The sequence below is a fragment of the Indicator indicator genome, chromosome 1 (genome assembly GCF_027791375.1).
Source record: "Indicator indicator isolate 239-I01 chromosome 1, UM_Iind_1.1, whole genome shotgun sequence".
NCBI classification, from domain to species: domain Eukaryota; kingdom Metazoa; phylum Chordata; class Aves; order Piciformes; family Indicatoridae; genus Indicator; species Indicator indicator.
In genome coordinates, this window is record NC_072010.1 from 38,237,301 (window position 1) to 38,262,526 (window position 25,226).

The following is a 25,226-nucleotide window of genomic DNA, read 5'->3' on the forward strand; positions in this document are numbered from 1 at the left end:
TGTGTAAATGAAGTTTAAGGGAGAGTTTTTGACGTCCAAAGACACTGAATACAGTTGAGAATAAGAAAGCCTGTATTTCTGTGGAAGTAAATTGTATTTCTTGCTTTCAAAATGGCTAACAAATGGTTAAATTTTATACCATTGTTATTTTGAGGGATTCCATTTAGTTTTCATCGCAGAGAAAGTACATTACAATCTCTCATATATACCAGTCTACGGTGGAAGAAGAGGTAGGCTAGGGGAACTTGTGCTTCAAGCCACATAATATTAGATCTGAAAATTGGTGAATTAAAAATCATCATCATCATCATCATATTTTACAAAAACCTACTAGCCAATTGTTTGGATGTAAGAGAGATCTGTGAAAATTTTATTTAAAAAACCCCTGAAATATTCATCATCAATAAAATATGAACTAGTGTTTCAATTAAAAATTAATGAAAAATTGAATTAAAATCTGGTGTTTTTTATAGAGTCTCTGTGGTATTTTCTGATTAGGTTTGCATGTACCTTTTATTTTAGGTTGATGAAAAGGCCCTAAAACACATAACAGAGATGGGTTTCAGCAAAGAAGCAGCAAGACAGGCACTTATGGATAACAGCAACAGCCTAGAGGCAGCATTAAATTTTCTTCTTAACAGCAGTAAACAAAAACCCGTTCAGGGACCACCACCTAGAGGTAAACCTTTCAAAGAAATGCTTTAAAACAGTATGTATGAGCAAAGGAATTTGTGTGGTGGTTTACTAATAGAGTTACAGAAGGATGTATGTGTGTGTTCCTTTCCTGCAAGCTAGAATACACTGCAAATCTGAAAGCAATTCGTGTCAATTTTTTTTTGAAGTGGTGGATTTGATTATCTGTATCTATTTTGTCCATTGATTGTATTTTCTACCTTATAAAAATGCTGAAATTTTAAAAATTACATTAAAACCTGTGTACATTTTAAAAAATTTATTTTCCACTTGAAAGTAACTTTCGGTGTTTACAGGTAAAGGGAAGGGCCGAGGCCGAATAAGACCTGAAGATGAAGAAGAGCTGGGAAATGCCAGACCATCTGCACCAAGCACACTGTTTGATTTCTTGGAATCCAAAATGGGTACTCTTACAGTGGAGGGTAAGTTATTGAGATTAATGTGTTGGGAACCAATACTGGATGTTTTTGGTGGAATTGTTTTTCCTAACTTTGTCATTTAAAAGGTTGTTCCTAGAATTTCCTCCACAGTGAACTCCCACCCCCCAAGAAGTACTATAAAGCTCGTCCTGTCCTTTGAAGAGGGCTCCAATAAATCTCACTGGTGTGGTTTATACTTCTCTTGTGACAATAGAAGAGCTTAGGGTTTTTGCCTCAAGCCTAGATATCTAAAATTGATATAAATCCCAGGCTTTTGCAACTCCCCTGCTGTTCAGGAGGAAATCAAGAAAAAGCTGTAACCACAGTCCTTTCTCATTTATGAAGAGCATGTTTTGTGCTGCTCAGTTAAGAATTTAGTAATCGTGGTAAGTTTGGTTTTGTATTCCCCCTCTGGAGGAGAAAAAAGAAATTGGCTGCTGTAAAATATTAAACAACCATTTTCTTCTTTTTCCTTCTGTTTAAGAAATAAGGTAAAAATAGGATTTTAGAAAAAGGAAAACCAAGTAATAAGTACAAAGGGTTTATGATTTTTCTTTAATGTCTTTTAGCTATTTTTCTTTCTTAAGATGAATCACAGTGTGGCCTATGCATCAGGATGACTGTTTATGCCTAAATTGCTAGGTACTTTGGAAGCTTTAACAGACAGCTGCATTAAAAAGACCTGTCCTGAGGTCTCTAGAGCCTTCTCTAGTATTAAAGTAATACTGGTAAGATGAGTAATAAACAGAGATGACTTTCTTTTGGGTATGGCCTTGGAAGTGTTGAAGTGGCCAACATGAAATGAAAATACCTGCTTCAAATATTTAATGTGAAAGTTTTGTGATGAAATTGTAATTTTTTTCTGCCCTACAAAATGGCAGTTGTCATAAATGGTACAGAAAAGATTGTAGTAGTTTCTATGAACCCTTTGATATTTTTAACTTTTCTAAGAAATGAGTGCATTTAAGGAACGACTACATTTATATGTAATTATTTCTTTCACTTAATTTCCAAACTAGTTCTTTGTAAGCTGTGAAAATGGAGTTTGCCTTTGTGTATTTTCACTGAATTTGGGAATTTTAAAAAAAAGAATAAAGTAATATGGAAAAAGAGGAAAACAAGCCTGCAGTAAATTAAAATGAACAGATTGCCCTGTTGGGAAAGGTAGTAATTTACCAAGAATTGTGAAATGAATGAGTTGCTGCTTTTAAAATTATAATACTGATTGATAGTACTTGCTTAGGGGGACTTGTATGGGTTTCACAGTATATTAGAGGTTGGAAGGGACCTTAAGAGATCATTGGGTCCAACACCCCTGCCAGAGCAGGATCATTTAGTCCGCACAGGAATGCATCCAGGTGGGTTTTGAAAGTCTTCAGAGAAGGGGACTCTACAACCTCCCTGGGCAGCCTGTTCCAGTGCTCTGTCACCCTCACTGTAAAGAAGTTTCTTCTCATGTTGAGGTGAAGTCTTCTGTGTTCAAATTTGAACCCATTGTTCCTTGTCTTATGACTGTGAACCACTGAAAAGAGCCTGGCCCCCTCCACTTGACACCCACCCCTCTCTTCATAGGGGAGATGCTCAAGTCCCCTAATCATCCTTGTGGCTCTCCATTGGATTCTCTTCAGCAGGTCTCTGTCTTTCTTGAACTGGGAGCCCAAAACTGGACACAGTATTCCAGGTGTGGTACATTAGCTTTAGTACATGTATGTAGTTTGATAAAACATAGTGTTCTGTGAGAAAAATAAAAAGCATACTTCTGTGTATTTTTCCCTCTTAAATAAAATATTTCAAAAATGGCACAGAAGAAAAAGCACAGTTCTTTGTAAAGGCTTTGTACTCCTTCACTTGCTAAAAGTCCTGGCTTGTTTCCTAACATGACACAGAGGAGTTTTGGTTTTATGGGTTTTAATGTTGGGTTTTTGTCATTGTCAATATGCAATTTGGTGTGCTATTCCCAAGTGATACTCTTTGGGAAAAAAACTTAAGTGTTCTGATTATTTTTTACTTTATTTTTAAAAAATATGTTTGCCCTTTCCTCCTTTTGAAGTAACAGTAACATGTGTTCATGTGCTTTATGTTATTTTGAAATCAATGGGCTTTAAAGTAGTTGCTGATTTTGTTATTTTTTATGTTCTTTACTGAATGTGTCTTGCCCAGAGGATTGTGCCTCTGCTTCTATGCCAGGTTTTACTTTTATCTTACAGAGTCTACTTTAAATGGATTTTTTTTCTGGAAGTACATAGGCATTTGCTGAATTTTCATCTTTCTGTCTCTTTAAAAGGGCTTTTTTTTATTTCTTTGCCAAGCTTGAGAGAACCTGTGCAGAATTCAAACAAACCTTAAAAGTAATTTATTAAAAGTGTTATTTTTTGTGCAGTTTTAAACCTCTGTGGTTGAATATCTCATTTACTTTCTTAATTATTAGTTGTCCTAAATTCCATGCAAACTGAGATGACATGAGTGTTTACAGTGTTTGCAGTGATGATATATTTGCAGTGATTATACTTAACCACTGTGAACTCTTTCGTCATACGTCTGCATACAAATATTTGTAGAAAACAGAATATATTTTGCAGTTTTTAAGTTTCATTTGATCCTGTCATTTGTTAGCTATAGAGGCACATAATGCTCTCAGTATTCCAAAAGCAGTGGTCAGAAATGAAAGGCACATTGGGGAAACTGCTAGAAGCAATTCAAATGTAATGTTATATAGCCAAGGATAAGGTCTCTTGTCATTGTTTTTTCTGCATAGTAACTGTACTAAGGAGGGTCACAGTAGGAAGGTTTTTCTGCATTTGTATGTAATATAGTGCAGCCTCCACTGAATATAAAGTAAGATTGATTGTTCTGCAGCATTTCTGTCCCCTTGCTATCCCATAGGGTCTCTAAAATCCCAATTTGATTTTTAGAAATTAAGAGATGGTCCTTTAGGAATAATGGTTTTGGATAAATGATCACATCCCTGCTATCACACTAATGCATATGATCAGGAGCATATGATTACCTGGAATGGCCCTATTCATCATTGTTACAATAATTAGGCTTCTATGTATTTCAGACAGATTGCAATTTCTTCTACATGGCTGGGAGCCTATGTAGAAGCAAAAACAAAAGGCAATTTTACTGAACTGAGATAAATATTTTTTAAATTCTGTGCCATGTCACAATTTCTTCAAAAATGATTTGTGATGTGGAGAGAAAAGGATCTGAAACAAAAATTGTTTCAAGTATACAGAGGATTGATTTAGTTTTCTCTGTCTTCTTGATTCTCTTACCTAGTGTTTGTAACTGCATCGGAAAACTCTGTACTGTAGAGAATTTCTAAAATCACTTCAGGATTTGCAGTAGCCAGGCTAGGTGTTACATTTGTGAACAAGAACTGCAAAACAGTTGTTTAATTTGTTATCTTTGATTTGGTACCTTTACACAGTTTGATTTAAACCAAGTAAGAAAACATGAATTGATACACTTTCTGTATTTTGTTCAGTAGGTACTTTTATTCCTTTGAAGAGATAAGACAGCACATTAAGCTTTTTGTTGTTTGTGGGTTGGTTTGTTTGATTTTTTTTTTTTCTTAAAGAAGTATGAATTACTTATAAAAAAAGTAAGATCCTAATCTTTTGCCCTGCAAGTGGTGTCTTGTGAAGTCGATACATTTCATCTGTCTTAAGTAATTACAGCTGTTGAAAGTATTGATCTGATTGATCTCCATGATCTGATAGTTCTTCAATTGTAAAACATACGTATACTAAACATACTTTTATTTAAGTGAAATACGAGAAATTAAAACAAACCAACCCATAGTTTTATTATACTGCACATTTATTTATTCATTTCAAACTCTGAATGATTGGTGAAGAGTGTTTATTGAAATTAAGTAGTTTGAGTTTTGGTTGTCAGGAGAAACCTGCTGACTGTAAGAGATAAATAATAAGCAAAATTGCTACCAATTAGCTGCCTTTGCTTACACTTGGATTATTTCTGCTACCAAACACAGATTTTTCCATTAATCTTCTTATTTTTCTTTTGTTAGGAGGAACAATTCATCCATCTTTGCCAGCTTAAATAAGTAAGCACAAGGATTATTAGTGAGAACAAAACAGTACCAAGAGCTTTGACTGTAGTATTGAAGAATAATCAACAAAATGCTGAGAAGTAGGCATGTTTCAGATATTTTTTTCTCCTTTTGGTTCTTAGGGATTGAGAACAGACTAGTGCTTCCATCTGGTCAGGATTCAAAGCCACAAAAGCTTTGGCAGACATCTGTGTCTTTGAAATACTCAAGCAAAGATCAACTTCTAAAATAATTGTTTATTTGTTATTAAATGGGGTAGGTGGTGAGAAACATACCCCTTGCAATGCTACACGCTTGGGGAAGTATGGTAGAAAGAGACCTGGGGGTTCCAATCGACAATGGCTGAATATGAGTCAGCAGTGTGCCCAGGTGGCCAAGAAAGCCAGTGGCATCCTGGCTTGTATCAAAAATGCTGTGTCCAGCAGGAGTAGGGAGGTGATTGACCCCTTGTACTCAGCTCTGGTGAGACCACATCTTGAGTATTGTGTCCAGTTTTGGGCACCTCAACACAAGAGAGATGTGGAGACTGGAGTGAGTGCAGAGGAGGGCAACAAAGCTGGTGAAGGGCCTGGAGAATAAATCTTATGAAGAGTGACTGAAGTATCTAGAGCTGTTCAATTTAAAGAAGGCTGAGGAGAGACCTCATAATTTCCTACAACTTCCTGAAAGGACATTGTAGAGAGGTTGGTGCTGGTCTTTTCTCACAGGTAATTAGTGATAGAACAAGAGGGAATGGTCTCAAACTGCAACAGGGTAGGTTTAGACTGGACATTAGGAAAGTTTCTTTCACAGAAAGAGTGGTCAGACATTGGAACAGGCTGCCGAGGGAGGTGGTTGAGTCACCACCCATGAATGTGTTTAAGGGTCATTCAGATGTGGTGCTTGGGGATATGGTTTAGAGGTGAACTTAGAGTAGGGTCAATGGTTGGACTTCATGATCCCAGGGGTCTTTTCCAACCTGAATGATGCTGTGCCAGGGGAAGTTTAGGCTCGAGGTGAGGAGAAAGTTCTTCATGGAGAGAGTTGTTAGACGTTGGAATGGAGGTGGTGGAGTCACCATACCTGGAGGTGTTCAAGAGGGAATTGGATGTGGCACTTGGTGACATGGTTTAGTAGTCATGAGGTCTTGGGTGACAGGTTGGACTTTGATGATCCTTGAGGTCTTTTCCCAACTTATGGATTCTGTGATTGTAGTGTTCTTTTTTTTAGAGCATTGGCTAGGACACAAAAGACCAGAACCTTTTCAGTTTCATATTGCACAGAATTGCCTCTTTAGTCCTCCTGAGAGACAAACTGTGCCTGGGTAGATGTTTCATGCTGTTCCTATTGAACTGAACCTCCTGCGCAGTGAATTACATTAATGGGATCACAGGAGATGCAAGCATGTCTAGTCTGTTAATAGGTCTACTTCAGATGTGAGGAAGTCATAGGCTGTAGTCTCTGCTTCTTGCTCTGACAGTTAGGCTTTGACTGAAATACAGATTTAGACATGCAGTTTTGATTTTAAAGTATTAGATTAATTCTACTCTAATAGTTTTAGAAATTAATGATAAACTTTAAAAAAAATATTTTTAGTAATCTGAACTTTCTATACTCAGTTTCTAACTGCTGTATCATATTGTGCCTTTGGAGAGCTACCAAAATGTGCTTTCCCAATAGCTATTTATGAGAAATAACTTGTGTATTATATCCATCAGCCATGTTAGCTGTGTGAACTGGGCTTTTCTAGCCCCTCACGAGATACTTCTCACTGCTTTCTGTGTTTTCTCGTTTTTCAGTTTTCTTCTTCAAATGTGCACCCTGTAACTGCTTTTGTAGTGGTTTGAATGATGCTGTATAATGTCAGTGAATATGAATTCTTTCCTCCACTTACTCTGTCTCTGAGCACTCTACCAAATTTAGCTGCGGTTACCTTTACCTTCTGTGCTGCCAGTGCTGTCTGCAGGAGATAAATGGCAAAAGAAGTACTGACCATGTAGGAGGGTTTGCAAGCCACTGCTTTTGTAACAGTTTTCTTACTGTCTCATTAGCTTTTCACCCAAATGTCTCTGAGAATAAATAGAACTTTAGTGGAAGATAAGCATTTATCACAAGCAGAAAAGGGTACACACCCAAGCTCCTGGGACCCAGCCCCAGAGATCTCCAGACTCTTCAAGATCCAGCCCCGGAGGTCTCCAAAGGGCAGGGCATTTATGTGCTTTCAGATGTGAATTTCTGTCCATCTACCTAACTGTTAGTACTTGAGGTAAACCAGAACGTGTGGGGTGTATTTTGTTTTGTTTTTTCATGGTAACACATGTGTGGCGAGTATATCGTGTATAATTTCAACAGATTTAGTCCATAAAGCTTTGTGTATTTCCAAAATAAAGGTTTGAAATATGTTGGTCATGCAAAGAATATAATTAAAAACTATTTGTTTCATTTCTTGATAATAGAATTTGAATATATGGGGGCAAGGTACCTTGGGAGGAAAACAAGACAGATTTTTTTTTTTGAGTTAAAGAAAAGTTGTAACCCTTGGAATTTACAATTTAGTAGCCGTATTTTCAACAAATACCCTGCCCTATTGACAGTAAGAGATTTAAATTGCAAAAGTAATCATCTTTATTATACAGCTTTGGAGGCCAGTCAGTATTAATTGTGAATATCAAGAAAATCAAACCTATTTTTGTTGTAATGTTAGCATTGTTGTAATGTTAGCATTGTTGACGTATGTTAGTAGAATTTTATATTTTTATTTTGTCAGTAACTTCTCTTCAAATATTTAAGATAAAAAGATTGTAAATTACATACATTTCAAGACTAATAAAATCATCAATTTTTGTTTACAGTTCAGTTCTCTAAATGTAAGGTTTATAGTGAATGCAATGACAGAATGCTTTGGGTTTTTTGCCACTTCTGTATTGTCATTGTCATCCTCCTCAGTGTTTATTTACTTTGCTTCACCAGAAATCTGAACTCAGTTTCCAGTTCTTCTGTTACTGCATTTTCATGATCCTGCATTTTATATAACTTGGCGAAGCTCTTGAGTAACTGGCATTTTACTTCATGACATGAAGTGTGTGCAAATGTCTCATGGATTTCCTTCTAATTTTTTATCTTTTGGCCAGTACCAGGTAGAACATGCCCTTAGGAGCAGCTGTCTCAAATACATGCTTCCATAAAGTTGCATAAAAATGTAATTCAAGTTGGAAGGAGAAAATGATATCACTGCCATTGGTGTGAGAAGAGCCGTGATCTTTGAGTTTAACCACATTATTAAACGTGATAAATTCCATGGGAGAGAGCTGCAGGAAACCGTACTGCTGAAATTCCTTTGTGCATGGAGCAGTGCTTTTTTGGAGTTGTATTGGCTGGGATTTCCAACTAAAGCAGGTCCTGCTGGCTTATTGTAAGCAAGGGACTGTGATTGGTTCTATGCAGTCTTCTTGGGTCATCACACACAAAGCTAAAATGAGTGAAATAACTGAGTGATGGTTTCAAACTGAGAAACACGAGTTGTCATCTTAAAACTACCCAGTAGATGACAGTTAAAGTGATGATGACTAGGCTGATGCATCTCACAGTTTGGCAGAATAGCTTACCAAATCTTCTTGTTACTGCCCTGTAGGAACTGGTATTTCTCTGGGAACATTACCTGATTTATTTTTTTTTTTTTTTTCGGAGGTGGAGCAAGAAGTAGTAGTAAGGAACAGTGGACGCAGTAGACAATCTCAGGTTAATGTTCCTCATCGCTTAACTTTTATAGAAGCTTTAGATGTCTTTAGATGTGCTTCAGTTTTTATGATGATCATGAATTTGTGCTGTCTGGCCTGAAGAACCTGTAATGTTCTCATCTCTAGGCTTTTTCTGTTCACTCTGGTTGACAAAGTAACATACACTGTTAGTTTCTATTTGTGGAGGGGTTGTGCATGCATGTCGAAACAATCGGTTAACATGTCCTGCTCACTCAGTGCTGTTGCATATTGTAAGCTTTTAGCCCAATAAATTAATCTTCATAGAATACATCAATTTAACAGATTTTTTTATTTCTTCAAGTTAGAGTAGAAAAATGCCAGGTGTTTTGTGAGCAGTTTTTGCGTATTATGGTAAATAGACCTAGAAAGAAGATGCTTATCTTCACTGTTTTGATGCTTCCTAGTCTCTTTCCATGCTGACAGTTAGTTTAATTTTCCCATACTGTTTAAAAGAAAATCTGTAACTGAAAGTTCCAACGCACTTCAAATCAACTTGTCGCTTTTAGATAATGATCATGTTATGGTGGTAGAAATAATTTAATTATCCAATAGTCTTACTGTTGCAATTAATGTATTAGAAATTTGTTTCTAAATAGATAAGCAACAGATGGCCTTTTCTATACACATACTGCTAAAATTTCTGTTGCCTGAAAAGAGCAGATAATAGGAATTTTTTCCGACTTCTTAGTTCTGGTTGGAGCTATTCATGCCAGTGTTCAAACATGTTGCTAGTTTTTCTTAGCAATTTATTTTAAATCTCCATGCTTTGTAAAATAGTGGGTTATAACTCAAGTGAATCGTCTTAATGCCCTATTTTACAGGTAATTCTTGTTAAGTAGATGAATAGCATTTGAGTTCTGAATTATTTCTTTCAAGATTTTAAAGATTAGTATTTCCTAGCAAAAGACCAAAAATATTGTCTTATGTGAGAATGCTTGTAACTCTTTTGGAAAGCAGGACAGAATAGGGGGAAGAAGGGTAGAAAGACTATTTGCAGCTGTGTGACAGAAGTAGGGTGCCTGGAGATGTATTACATACAGATTTTTTTTTTTCTTTTGGTGTCTAGTAAAGCCATCTATTTTCATTAGTGTGCCTAGACAATAGCTAAGAAGACTTATTACATGCTATGACATTGAATATAAATGTCAGTAAACTTCTTCCAATTATAGAAGAATGTGTGTATGCTTCTGGTTTTCCTCAAGGCTTTAAAGTATTACAACTACTCTACATGCTTACGGAGTAGGTCTTGCGGTTGTACACAGTCCTGGTTATGATCTAGAAGCTGTCTGAGGTGACTACTCAGCTCAGGAAATATTTCTTCATTTAGGAAAAGGTCAAAGGACATGTTTCATGTTCCATTTGTAAATGAGAGATAAAGAAGTACTTCTAAACTTGAAGGATTTAATCTAGAAATAATTTTAATGTTACAAGATTTAAAAAGTAATATTTTCATTTTTTAATAGAAAATGAATATTTATGAAACTTAGTTCTCTGAGTAGTATATTTACATATTCATGCATTAAAAACATTTTTGGTTTTAAAGTCACAAATTTTGCAGTAAGATGTGTTTTTATCAAGATTACAGTCGTGCGAAGCCTTGTGCATGCTTATGCCACTTCAAAAAACCAAACGCTAGGTCATGTTAGTCACCTTAATTTTCAGAAGTCAAAAAGGTTTAAATCAAGTGTATGTAAAAATAAAACTAGATTCTTATTAGCCAATTTAATCAATTATATAAAAATTCCATGAGCTATAATAATGTGGGGGGAAGCACAAACTTTTACATTTCAATTTTAACTCTTACTGTGTAGTAATTTTGAACATTTATACATTTTTTTTTCAGGTTGCAGCATGCATTTTTTCTTGTAGTAACATAATGGTAAACTGAAGTTCTTAATTTTTCCTTACCATAGGAGCATATTCAGGGCTAAGCAGCGGAGACCTTAAGTGCATGGTCCCACTAACCCCCGCATGCACACCAGACTTGTCCACAACAATGTATTCATAGCCTACTGCCATGAATGAACACAAGAGAATACAGACACCCACCTAACATGAGAAATTGCTTATACAGACATGAATCACTCTAATGAGTTTGTTCAGTTAATAAGGAGATGAGACAGGCTGCAGTGATCATGTGCAGGAGTTGACCTGGCAAGTGTGTTAACCTGGAACCTTTTTAGTTGCCGCTGTCCTGTTTAATCTCATTCTTTCTTTTTCTCAAGCTTATTCCTTCTTGATTCATCTTGCTCCTTCCCCTCCTTTGTCTTTTCACCTAAGCGCCCTATTAAAAATTCCATGGTTGAATAAATAAAAATGTAATTCCATAAAAGGTTTTCAGAGATCCCCACAATTCCCCTCCTCCCCAGCATCCTGTAGCAAGTTTCATCTTTCTCATGAGATCCACAAAATACTTTTTATATCTTTTTTTCCCTCTTCTCATTGGTTAGAGTTCTGGTTGAATATCTCAAAGGTAATACTTAAGCAGTTCTTGTTCTGGCTCATTGATCAGAGTCTCCAGAGTTCTGGGCTTTATTGCTCTTCCCATTATCTACGGTTTCTCAGCTGTGTTCATTTCATCACTTCTATTTCTTGCTTTTTGTCTTGGATGCTGAACAGCTGTTAACAAGGTATTTTTACAGAAAGCTTTCATTCAGATTAAAAGTATTCCTTTTTTCTCCTCATTTTCCCCCTCCTTCCTTTCTCCATGCTGGAATTCTGTTTTTCTGTTCTAAATGGCTCTTACTCAAATGAGTTACTGATATCTATAGGGAGAAACAAATTCCTGGAAATCTATGAAGTTTATCTCATACTGGTAGGTGATTTGGTTCTGAGTACAGCCCAGAGCAGTGTGTGTTTTCCAATAACTAGGGATTACAGTTCAAGTGTCTCTCTTAAATTTTCTGTGTACTAATCAATTTGTGTATCACAAAAGGTAAATATTGAATACTTTTCTAAATAATACTGTTCCTTTATCAGGATCTGAAGCACTATTTCTATGATATTTTAAAATTTCTGAAATACATTAATAATTGAAATAATTTTTTTCTTTGTAGAACCGAAATTGCAATTTCACCCGCCACATCAAGTACAGCACAAAGTTCTGAATACCGAACAGAATGGCATCAAAGACAATCATTCAAGACACGTTTCTCGCAATGACATGAGACAGTCCAGGAATGAGAAACCCCCTCGTTTTCAAAAGGATATTCAAAATTCACGCCAGGCTTTGGAAAGTGGTGGGTTACCAAGAAACAGAGGTCCTGAAAGGCACAACTCTTTAGAACATTGGACAGATGAAAAAAATAAAAGTGACAGACATTATCCTAGAAATGACAGGCCAAAGGATATGGGTTATCCCATAGCTACTCACCAGAGTGAGATGACTTTCAAAAAAAGAGATAACAACATGCAAAACAGAGTAGGAAAAGGGGTATGTTTCACAGAATTCAAGGAGAATTCTGTTGCTCAAGATATTGCAGAGAACAATAACCAGAAACGTGGGAAAAGGGAAAACCAAATACACAATTCTGAAAACTTCTGTGACAGGAAGGCACGAACAATAAGTAGTGAGGCTTTTATGGTAAAAAGCGAGCAGCATTTTGGTGTTAATAATGATTACCAAAATCGTAGCAGAACTGATAATTTTAGTGCTGTACCAAATGGAGATACCGAGCATCATCAGAAAGGAAGACGAGTAGGACCGATCAAATCATCAGGACCCACTGCCATCCCAGCTTTTGATGATAAAATGTTGTATTACAACACTGGTCCCAAAAGGAGATCAGGGCCCATCAAACCGGAGAAAATATTAGAACCATCAGTTCACATGGAGTACGGAAAAAGTTGGAGACCAGGGGATGAATGCTTTGCTCTTTACTGGGAGGACAACAAGGTATGCCTTTGCCAATGAGAACTACCTCAAATTGTACCTTCTGTGTTTTCTTATGTACCTGTGGGAGACTTACCATGCTAGTGCTTCGTTACTAGGTGTGCAGTATGCTTCTTGGCCAGCTTCTTGTTTTATTTTTCTGAAATTAAATATGCCACTTACATTCATATGAAACTTCTAAATGCTTTTAAGTGGAGTTTAGGAGGACTAAGCTCTAGGGTGAAGCATTTGACTTGGGTGCTGAAAATTTGAAGGGATGAATATGGATGCCCATACTCTTTTTGAAGGAAAAAGAAACAGGATAGCAATTCTATGGTTCTATGATGCTGTGCTATCTAGAATAGTCTGTAATGGTGTATGTGTAATGCCTTTTTCTAAAACAAGTCAGCATGCAACCTTTGCTATTAAAAGGGGAGACCAGAGTCTGCAGAAACAGGACTATTAAAAAAAAAACCTCTCTTGTTCTTTTAGTCTTTACAGAAAGGAAATAGAAAAAGGCTTTTTTTGTTTGTTTGTTTTCACTAGTAGATTATTAGCTGGAGAATTAATTTAATAAATAAGTTATGCTGAGTGATAACTTTGTTTTACTGATTTATCTGTGTTTAAATACTTTTCAGCTGTGTTTCTTACTAATAAGTGTCTCGCTGCAAGAGAAATCTTTCATTTTCTCCTTTGCAAAAGAAGTTTTTCATATTTGTTTCAGCTTTATTATCTGTACAGGAGTTTCACTCTTTTTGTCTAGTTTTTCCAGTTTTTGACCTTTTCTGATAATCTGAGAACCACCTTAAATACCGTCCTTTGAATAAACTGTGTTGTCACCATTTTCTGTCTTTTTTTTTTTGCTTATTTTATGTTAGAGTTTTAGTTTTTTTACGTAGTTTGGATGGGTGGTTTAGTGTGAAACGAAATAGCATATTATAGAATACATTATTGTGAGATAAGGTTTTGAAATTTTGTACAGTATGAAATTTGCAAAATAAGTAGGTATAGGCTAATCCCAGACTATTACCTAAAAGCACTTTTCTGGGGGGTGTGGAGATGTGGGCTTGAGGGCTATTGGTTTGTTTTTTTGTAGTTAGAATAACTGCTGCTGCTGCCAGGTAGGACAATTTGAAATGTGATGATAAACTATAGTACTAGGCTTAAGCATGTTAGGAGGCAGTGATTTCTTTGTGTTCAATAAGAAGTGATTGAGTGTCTTCAAGAAAGCTGATCTGTATGCACATGAATGTAAAAAAATCTAGCATTGTGCTTAGGAAGAGGATTTTATTTAAAGGCATTTTAATAATGTTTTTATAATATGAGGTGTTAAATTAGGTGTACATTACCATGCACAGTATATGTGGCTGTTAGGCACTTAACTGGTCGATGTGTTTTAAGTCTTACAGTAGCACTTCTCTGTACATAACAGCATTTGTTAGTGACAAATTTGTTTTGTTTTCAGAGAAATCAAAACAAGTCTTTTAAATGTTCAGTCCATAAGCTGCATATTTTCTCAATGGGTATTCTAAGTACACTTTATTGTGTCCTTGCAGCCTACTGTGTGAAACTCTAGTATATCTGCTACAAATCTTAGTCAAAACTAAAAATATATAAATACACATATCTGCATACATATATACACACATATGTGCACACTTTTTATTTAAAGAGGTAGATTTATTTCAGGGAGTATTTTATGACCTTGAAAATTTCTTTTTCAAGTTCTACCGGGCAGAAATTGAAGCTCTCCATTCTTCTGGGACAACTGCTGTTGTTAAATTCTGTGATTATGGAAATTACGAAGAGGTGCTTCTCAGCAACATCAGGCCTGTTCATGCAGATACATGGGTATGTGGTAAAAAATTGTATTAAAAAATATAATCTACGTAGTCTGTATAAAGCATGTAACTCTTCAGATACGAATGCCTAGTCATGTAAAAAGTGTTAGTTGCATATGTAGAAAAATAGTTACGTGACTACAGGAACAAAATCTCAACTTCTTAGTTGTCTGTATGAAACTTTATAAAGGTGTATTTCATGTGGTTTTCATCCTGTGTTTCCATTGTATTGTTTGAAAATGAATAACTAACCTGTCAGCCAAGCAGTTTTATGCGTATTTTCTCTCTAAAAGTCGTTGCTTACCCTATTAAACACATTTCATGTACATTATATATTGTTCTGTGAAGGTCAGGAAACATCCTTTAAAAATACATATTCTGAATGTTTTTACTACATGTGTATGTATGGCTAAAAATAGATGTCTGTATCATTTCATTTTGTATCATCATTTTATTCTTGTTTCGATGATTACTTCTTTGCCAAATACTGTGGTGGAGGTGTTTGCCTCAAAACCTATTTTATAAGGTTTAGAATGAGTTAGCCTTATGGAAGTTGGAAATTTCAGAATACTCTATTCATCAGTGTTGTGGATATAGAGATAGTTACATTTTTATTATTTTTTAAAATCAGGAGTGCAAAATGCTGTCTACTCTTAATATAGAAAGCTGCACAAAAAGTATTAGTATATTGATTCCTTAATGATGAGTTGAATGTGCATATTTTAATTTCTTACCTCTGGGTCATAAAGTCATGTTATTACTGTGTCTGAGGCTGCCTATGGTCTTTTAACTTGTGTTGTTGCCTGTAGCTCTCATGTGCTTTTATGGTCTCTGAGATGGCTTTGTTGTACTTAAAAGGATATCCAATACTCTTCCCAGCTGATGCATTGCTGTTTCTATGAAAATTTACCTTCCCCCACCCTTTTTATCCCACAAGCTGAGCTGTAAGGTGCTGGTTTCTTACTGTATGATTGTACTTATTTCGACCCTTTTTGTGATTAATAATCAGCCTTTTCTTTGGTTTTGATTGCAGTCTTGGAGTGGATTTTATTTTACTTCAACTCTCTGAAAGTTAGTTCTCACAATCTGAGAACTTGGACTGTTGTAAGACTAAGTTGATCTAGTAGTGAGGTGGCAACCTGAAACAGTGATCATTCTTCCTGACTCCTCTGCCTATCTCTGACCACATGATTTTCCTCTTCTCTCTCTTCCCATGTTGGATCATCAGTCATGTAGTCACAGGATGAATTGAATGAGATGGACTGGTTTTTTGTTCCCCCCCCAGGTTTGTTTGTTTTATTTTAGTTAATTTGAGTGGAACAAGATACGAAGAGAGAATTCTGCCACTTGCCGTAGCAGAGTCCTAAGATCATGCTACTTCCCAGTCTAATCATTGAAGCTTCCTCAGTTGTTACTAGGGAGAAATAAAGATTTTCCAAGGACCTTTCAGTCCATTGAGAAATGAAAAATACCTTTTTCAAGGTTCTTTTTTTCTCTCAAGGAAGGTGAGGTAAATAGCATCAATTTAGATCATTATATGTATGTAAGATAGATGCCAATCAAATGCCAACTTCTTCACATTGAACAATTTTTTTATGATTTCTTTCTGAGGTTTTACTATTTTCTTGATAAAAAGTCCTTGCAGCTGTAGGATTTTTGTAGGTGGAAATTAATTAGGACATTGCTCTTCACTTTATTGTGTTTGAATGCTAACTCTAGTCCTTATTAAGCATTTGCAGTTCTTCCTCACTTATTGGAGTCATGCGGTAATACTCTAGCGTCTTTTAAGCTGAACATTGTTAGCTGCTTTCTTTGTCTCACTTCATATTAATATATAAATCTAGCTGGCGTGCACAAATGCAAAGTGAAGTTCTCATGATGCTTAATTAAGTCTTTGTCATAAGGTTTAAGTAATTTTATGATATCTCCTACTTACAAGAGAACAAAACAGATTTTAAACTGACTTCAGTAACTCCTTTTCACTAATTGAGATTATCAGCAATAATGAACTTGTTTTATTGGAAATCACGGAATTAACCAGGTTGGAAAAGACCTTTGAGATCATCAAGTCCAACTGTCACCCAGCACCATCTAATCAACTAAACCATGGCACTAAGTGCCTTACCCAGTCTTATTTTAAACACTTCCAGGGACAGTTACTCCACCACCTCCCTGGGCAGCCCATTCCAATGGCCAATCACTCTTTCTGTGAAGAATTTCTTCCTAACATCCAGCCTAAACCTCCCCTGGCACAGCTTGAGACTGTGTCCTCTCCGTCGGTCACTGGTTGCCTGGGAGAAGAGACCAACCCCCAGCTGGCTGCAACCTCCCTTCAGGTAGTTGTAGATGGCAGTAAGGTGTCCCCTGAGCCTCCCCCTTCCCAGGCTAAACACCGCCAGCTCCCTCAGCCGCTCCTCATAGGGTTTGTGCTCCAAACCCCTCACCAGCTTTGTTGCCCTTCTCTAGACACATTCGAGCAACTCAGCATCTTTCTTAAACTGAGGAGCCCAGAACTGGACACAGTACTCAAGGTGTGGCCTAACCAGTGCTGAGTACAGGGGCAGAATCACTTCCCTGCTCCTGCTGGCCACACTCTTCCTCATACAGGCCAGGATGGCATTGGCCTTTTTTGACTACCTGGGCACACTGCTGCCTCATGTTCAGCTTACTGTTAACCAGTACCCTTGTGTCCCTTTCTGCCTGGCTGCTTTCCAGCCACTCTGTCCTCAGCTTGTAGTGCTGCGTGGGGTTGTTGTGACTGATGTGTAGAACCCAGCACTTAGATGTGTTAAATGTCATGCCATTGCACTCTACCCATCTGTCCAGCCTGTCCAGGTCTCTCTGCAGAGCCCTCTTACCCTCTAACAGATCTACACCTGCTCCCAACTTGGTGTCATCTGCAAATCTTGTGCTGAGTTCTATTTCAGTCCTTCCAAGTAACTTCCAGTTAGCGAAGTCTTTCTAAACTGTCCGTACTGAAGACTTATTATTAATGTAGAAATATACAGTGTGTGAGTTCCTATGTCCCACATTTTTGCAGACCTCTTTTGAAAAAATTGGTTGATATTAAAAAAATTGCCTTAAAGGCATAAATTTTAGTCTTTGTGTTAGAATTGATTATTCTTTACTATTTTCTCCTGCACTTTCTGGTACTCTTGTATTGAATTGAAAATTTTTTCCCCAACTCATATAAGCTGGATAAAATAAACCATTAGGCGAAAGAAAGAAGCTCAAGTTACTCAACTAGTCACTTGAGAAAAACAGCCAAAATGTCACCCTTGTTTTTATGACATTACCTATTCTTTAAGCATCTGAATTTCCAACCTATTTTTGGCAACCTTTTTAATTATCAAAAATAGTAAATTTGTGATTTTTTTTTTTTTTTACATTGTTGATAGATTTAATACAATATTGGTTTCTCTTCATCCCATGCTAGTTAACATTCTACTTGCTGTTCCTTCTGTCTTCAATACTGAACTGCATTTCATAAGTTCTGTGGTTTGGGGGCTTTGCTGTTTTGTGTTTGGGGTTGTTGGTTTTTTTTGCCTTTTTTTTTTTTTTGGTTGGTTGTTTGCTTGTTTGTTTGGCTTTGTTTCTTGTTTGTTTTTTTTTTTTTTTCATTTGCTTCATTTGTTGTTTGGGGATTTTTTTCTTTTCTTGACTGTAGATCAGTTTTGCCTGATATTCTCAGCATACAATGCTCTTTCCACTGCAGTGGAAAAAATGTTATTGGTTGATCTTAAAGCTCTCTAATAACTGATTGTATACTGTCCATCACCCAGTTTGCCTTGATTCATTGTAAGTTTTCAGTCCCTCTGACACTTAACATGCTACTGCTTATCTTCCTGTTAGCTGTTGGTATAGAAGATACAGCTGCATTTTACATAAGGTAAATCAGAAAGCTAGTGGGGATTTTTTTTTTTTCATTAAGCACAAACAGTGACAACACTAAAACTGTAGGGTTGTTTTTTATTTTCTTTCCTTTGTGCTTGCAAAATTTGTAAATATTTTTAACAAATTTGCATTTCAATTCCACTGTTGTTCTAAGTTCTTCTAAGTATCTTGTATGTAGTACTACAGTACTGTATCCATTTCCCTTAATGCAGCAGAAGTCACTTAGTGAAAACACTATCATCCTAATGAAAAAAAATCACTGAAAAGCCATTGTAGAAATAAGAACTGATTTTCTTGTAAAACATGTGAGAGCATACTAATGGCTGAGAAGCATGGAACTTTAAGGGCTTTCCTATCTCAATAGTTTGTTCTGTGGAAAAAAAATAAAGATATTATTTTAAACTTTTCGTCTTAATTTTGTTCTCTAACTTGTCAGATTATTTTTTTTTCTTAATGAATTATGAGAGTATGTAGCCTGGGTGCTTATCTTTTGAAATTTTCCCCCCAAACCCTTGTTTTTCCCTTTTACATTCTTCAGTTTCTTGGTCACAAGCTGTTTACACGATGATAACCCTTTTTTATTTTTCTACTATTATATGAAGGAAATAAAGATGTACATTTTCCCACCTGTGTATGTTTTGGTTGTATTATGATTTTTCCCTATACAATATAGAATTCATACAAACTCTTTGATCGCAGTAATTCACTTAAAAATTCTATTTATGAAGTCTCTAGTTTAGTGTAGTTTCCTATTCTTCTCTCTTGTACCTTATGCCTAATGAGGTGAGAAGGTAAAGACTGTTATTAAGGTATGTGTAATCCTGCTTCTTCTGTAATTTGTTTTGTTTTGTGGATACTAAAAATCTACTCTGCAGCTTTGCTTCATTAAGGAATGAGTTGATGAAAGAAAATCCAAGGGTCTTGGATTACAGTTAATTCATGCTGGCAGACATTTGAGAGCTCGTATTTGGTAAAGTTGTCTGGTACCTCACAGAGCTCTAAGAGCTTCTAAAGATTTTGAATTACCTGAAATCAGACTATAATTCAGGGATTTCTTATACCTGTCCCCTGTTTCAGGTAAGTAGAGGAGTAAACTCCCATAAGGTTCTGAGGGTGTTTGGACCTGTTTCCAGCAACGTAAACAGTAACACTGAAGCCCACTAAATAAAAACTTACAGCTACCTCTTCCAACTGGAGACAACTTTCATCTGTATGATTTATGGAGGTTTTGAACCCTGTCTGCATTTATGACAGGAAAATACTTATTCGAACAATAGAGTGCCATTTCTTTACTACTCTTCGGCCTGGATGGCCTTGGCATCACACTGATCTTTTCGTGTTGTGCATCAAGCAGGAAGTCTTTCCCATTGAATAATTAAGTAGGTAAGGTAGATAAGCATGTCTTGGTTGGATCTCTTATCTAGCTTCTGTCCTCACTGACTATACTAAAAGAATTGTACAGTCTACTTAACCAGTTCTAAGACTACTGTAGAAAAAAAAGTCCCTAAATAGTTGCATCAGACAAGAATTTGATGTCCTTAGTTCTTTGGCTTCTGTACTTTTAAGAAAATCTCTAATTTTACAATTCCTAATTGTGCATTGACTAAATGAATTAAATGAAGGCTGAGTATTTCAGACTACCCTTCATGAGTGGTGGTGCATATTTCTTAATCTAAAAAGTGAATAGTGTTTCCACAAAAGGCCATATTTCCGGATAATTAAAACATTTCAGATTTAAGCAGTTGCTTCCTAATTTAGCAGATTTAGTTGCCCCTGTCCTGCCAGGCTGAAAAATTACTTTTCATAGTCTATCCTAAATATTATTTTTAATTTTATTACCAGAGACTTTTTTTACCCACTATATGTGTTGCTCTAAATTCCTTCACATCTTCTGCAGAGCGTCATTATATGTACCTTTAAACAGAATGAACCTTCGAGTTCTGTCAGAATAATTTATTTATTTCTCCTGCCTTCTTTTAATAGGCAATATTTGAAAACCGGGATTGTGGAAAGCATTTATCCTGATAAACTGCTAGTAGAGTATTTTTCTTTAGCACTTCCGTTCTCTGAGAATTCTTCAGCCTTTAGCTCAGTGTATCCATTTTGGAATACAGACAGATGGCCTTAACTGTTCTTCTGAAAGTTACTGGTGGTTTGCTGAAATGTAGTAACTGATATTTGAATATAGTGAAGGAACTGCATTTTATTTTTTAATAAACTAAAAGAAGGCAAATTCCAGTTGAGAGGAAGTAGTTTATACTAAGAGGGCATAAAACAATGACTTTCCTTTTTCTGAGTTGCAAAATATGTTTGAATCTTTCATTGGAGCATTTTTTTTCTTCACCAAACTATAAAATACTGCAAATTATTTCTAGCCATACAGGTCATGTCACTGAAAAAGTTGTGACAGTTAAAAGAGGATGCTTTGAGCATTACACTATCCTTATTGCCTCCACCTCCTTGTTATTAAATTAAATTGCATGTGATGTTGATTCATTATTTAGAGACTGCATACTGGGTTGCATAGGTTGTTTGTTTTGAGAAAGGCTGTTCCTCACTAAACACCTTTCTTTAAAGTGACTTGCAATTTCATTTTATTATAGCACAGCTTAACCTCTTTGAAATATTGTTTTTTATCCTGTTCTCATGTGATGAAAGTTCTTCAGACTCATTTTGAATCTGAAGGATTTTGTGCTTGGATTTCTCTGTATTGCCTGTGTTGAGCTTGAACATGTTGAATATGTAAAAGAAATTTGATATGTAACAATGTCAGGACTCTACTCATCTTTCCTGATTTCCATGTCTCCTTTAAATTTTAGTGTTCTGAGGTTGTTCACATTTCCAGTGCTTTGAGTTAATATATTTATTAATGAGGAAACTGGAGGAATTGGTGTAATATTCCTGATTTATTGCTGTCTAGGAAAGAGAGACACGATACTGGTGACTCAGTCTCACAGACCTAATTTGTATGTGATTACAGATATTACTGCTTATATATACAGCTCATACTGATTGGACACATGATTTCATGTTCTGAAGTTTCCTTGTACAGGGATGGTTAAAGTCTGAAGTGCTTGGGAGTTGTTTTCCATGTTTGATGGCTTCCCAGTGTTATCAATAGTAATACCTGTAAACAAGATAGGGTTTTAGTTCTTACGTTATAGAACGTAAAAGAAGTTAAAGATAATTTTTTGCAGAAAGGTGATTTATTTTTTCTTCAGAAATGTTAAAGCATGTTAAATTGCTCCTTTTGTTGTTTTTTGTTTGGTAATTTTGATTTGAGGAGGATGTTTTTCTGCTTTCCTTGGCTTGATTGCTTAGTGTAAAAATCGTGAGGTTTCTAACATTGGCAGAGGCTCTACTCATCCTTTATTTTCTGCATATTAGTAATGTAATTTGCATAACTTTTTCATGTCCTGCAAGAGACATTATAGACTATTACTAAATGAGTGGATGTGGATGTCTGAGCTAATGAGCTGACAAGGATCGTTCATGTTTCAAAGAGTAGCACAAATTATGCAGGTTTTCTCAGAGTATTTTAGAGAGCATAAACAGATAATGGGGCTCCCTCAGTGTACCATTTCACTCTAGGACAGTGATGAGCCTTCTTCAGTGCTAGGGCTGAAAGTAAGATTTTACAAGACATTGGGTGCAAACTTCATGAGGCTTGCCCTTGCTTGCTTTCCTTCTTGGTCCATTTCAGTCTTGCTTCTTTTCACTCTGCACTTAATCAGCCTCCTTTCGGTGTCTGACATAACCTAACCTGTCCTCATTGCTGGGTATTGCATGGCCCAGCCGTTGGGAATTGCATCGTAAGTTATAGGTTTCATTGCCACTGATCAAGGAGAGCAGTTGGGTCCCTAGTAAGTGGTTGAGTCTCCCACGAATTCCAGGCCCGTTAAGGGAGAGAGCTGTAGAAATCGTAGAATTGTTTAAGTTGGAAAGACCTTTAAGATCAAGTCCAACCATAAACCTGACACTCCTAAACCATGTCTCCAATGTCCCACTTAAACCATTTCTAAATACCTCATGTTCCTGGGCAGCCTGTTCCAGTGTTTACAATTCTTTTCTTAATAACCAATCTAACCTTTTGTGGCAGAACTTGAGGCCATTTCCTCTTGTCCTATAAGTTGTTACTTGGGAAAAGAAACCAACGCCTTTCTTTACAGTCTCTTTCAGGTTATTGTAGAGAGCAATAAGGCCTCCCCATAACCTCTTTTTCAGACTCAACAACCTCAGTTGTCTCAACTGCTTCTTATGAGACTTGTGCTCTAGACTCTTCACCAGCTCTGTTGGTCTTCTCTGGCCATACTCCAGCACCTCAAAGTGGTCTTTGTAGTGAGGGGCCCAAAACTGAACATAGATGCTGTTGGCCACCTGGACACACTGACTAATGTTCAGCCTGCTGACAACCAATACTCAGAGGTCTTTTTCCAGCTGCTCTTCCCCAAGCTTGTAGCATTCTGTGGAGCCACTGTGACCCAGGTGCAGGACCTTGGCTTGGCACTTGACCTTACTGAATCTCATACCACTGGCTTCACCCTATCAATCCAGCCTCTGCAGATCCCTCTGTGGGATCTGTGTTTGACTTTGGGGATTTGAATGCCAAATTTTGTCATGGCTGTGTGTGCACACAGCATTCTGTGGCACCTAAAACTTGACTAAAACCCACTATTTCTCGTTCAGATACTTTCACTACTTCAATTTCAGATAATATCACTTAGTGTTTCCTTTCTGAGTTGTGGGTGGGTTTTTTTGGTTTTTTTTTTTATGAGTGCACTTACTGCAAAGAAACTGAACTATGATAATTGTGGTTTTTTTCCAAGTATATGCAAATTTTCTTTTTTTGCCATATGTTTAAGACTATGTCTGTATTACCAGTGTAAACTAAATCTCTTTTATTCAACCTGATATTCTGAAAAAGTGGATGAATACTTTATTCAAAAACAAAACAAAATGTTGGAGGGATGGAAAGGCTGATAATTGCATGTTGGGGGGGAGACATGGAGGCCCTTAATTTACTGCTCTTTTCCGAAAACTGGTACAATTACTCATTATAGTAATGTTGTTCCCTACAGTGCATAACTACTTACAGTGTTTACTGTTACTGATTTCACGTTGTTAGATCTATAAAGTATGTTGAAATCTTCTCCACTTCCAGTTTGTGGCTTTCTTGAGTGTGTTTGCTGGCTGCACGTTATTTAAATAGCAGATCTTGCTCCAGTGTATCTATTTTTATTTTTTTTTTTTTTTAGAATATTGGAAATCAACCTTTAAATATTTATAATTTTATACTGAGAGTACTTAGTATGCAGAAGCTAAAATGCATTACTTTTTTTTCTGTATTGAGAACATAGTGACAACTTGTAGGAGACTGTCTGTTTCAAGCAGAAACCTCACAAGAAGAGTTACACATTTATTTTAATATGTGCCACAGGGATTGACTGCAAGTATGAATAACCTGTGCGGTACGCTGAAGGGGAAGAGATAAACTAGCAAAATGTGGGATAATCATGCCCCAGGCTTACATTATCCTAGTTTTATGTAAATGTAATTGGAATATAGTCTGTTTAGGAAAAAAATGTGTGCTTTGTTTTGAGAGTTGAAGAAAAGCGGTGAAGTAGAGAAATGCCTGATACCAAGTTAACTGTTGTGTTGCTTTTAGCAGTCCTGTATTTAAATATGTAATTCTTTTCCATGTCCATTCCTTGATATCTAATGTTTACTGCTTCACACAAAACTTGGGATGTATATTGTTTTAGCACAATCATGTAGACATTAGATGTGTTTGAAAACCGTCTGCTTTTGTAACAACTGATATTTTCAGCAGAGGAAAAATGAGATAAATCTAATTTTAAAAGGTAATATGTTATATCCATTGATTTTTCAGGATTATTGAATAATTTATTATAAAATTAGTGTCTCAAATTAATGTGGAAGAGTGTTTTTGTTGATAAATGCTGACCTTGAAGAAGAACTGTAGATTTTTAAAAAACTAACCTGGAAAATGTGAACTATTTGCCTGTAGGTGTTTAATCAGTGAAAGTCTACAGAAAAGATTTTTTTTTTTTTTAATCATTATTTCTGATACTAAAGAAAAGACTGGTCAGGGAAGGGTCATCTTGAAATTCTTTATTTGCAAACAGAAAATCAGCAGATATTCAGATGTAGCTCCATGCTACCTAGTTTGATGTGCCATGCATAGGAATGTATTTAGTTGGGGTCTGTGTGTGTGTTTGGTGGAGACTGCACATTTATGCACATCTGTGTCAGCTGTACTAATTATCTAATGCTTGTAATGTCCAATATGTTAGCTAGATCCTTATGGGGTTGTGACTTTCAAGTAGGAAATGATTGTATGTGCTCTGTAAATCCTTTACAGTGTTTTTTGATGGTTGGGTTTTTTTTTATCCTGCATATACTTTATAAACAGAAAATAATGCTCCTGTATTGGTGTATAAGTATGTGGAGAAAGACAGAGGTAGAGACAATGGGGAAGGACAAAAGAAAAATATAGCTTGAATGTTATTGTTCTTGTTTCGTGAGTTAGAAAATGGGTATGGCCTTTCGTATCTCTTGTGATCTTTTTCCCCTTTCATTCACATTTCAAAAATTAAGAAATACATGATTCTTTATTTTTGAATTGTCTTTGCCTTTCTCTCGTTTTATTCTCACAAGTGCCATACTAAGTTA

General features: G+C 36.2%; 1 protein-coding gene across 2 annotated transcripts in view; it reads left to right on the top strand.

The window, feature by feature from the left end:
• The window catches only part of TDRD3 (tudor domain containing 3), a 113,101-nt gene that overhangs the window by 76,884 nt on the left and 10,991 nt on the right, over positions 1 to 25,226 (top strand). For both annotated transcript variants that reach the window (XM_054381639.1, XM_054381644.1), the window contains exons 9-12: positions 523 to 679; positions 990 to 1,115; positions 11,984 to 12,822; positions 14,524 to 14,649. In XM_054381639.1, the coding sequence (XP_054237614.1) occupies positions 523 to 679; positions 990 to 1,115; positions 11,984 to 12,822; positions 14,524 to 14,649 (1,248 nt within the window). The remainder of the gene's footprint in view (positions 1 to 522; positions 680 to 989; positions 1,116 to 11,983; positions 12,823 to 14,523; positions 14,650 to 25,226) is intronic.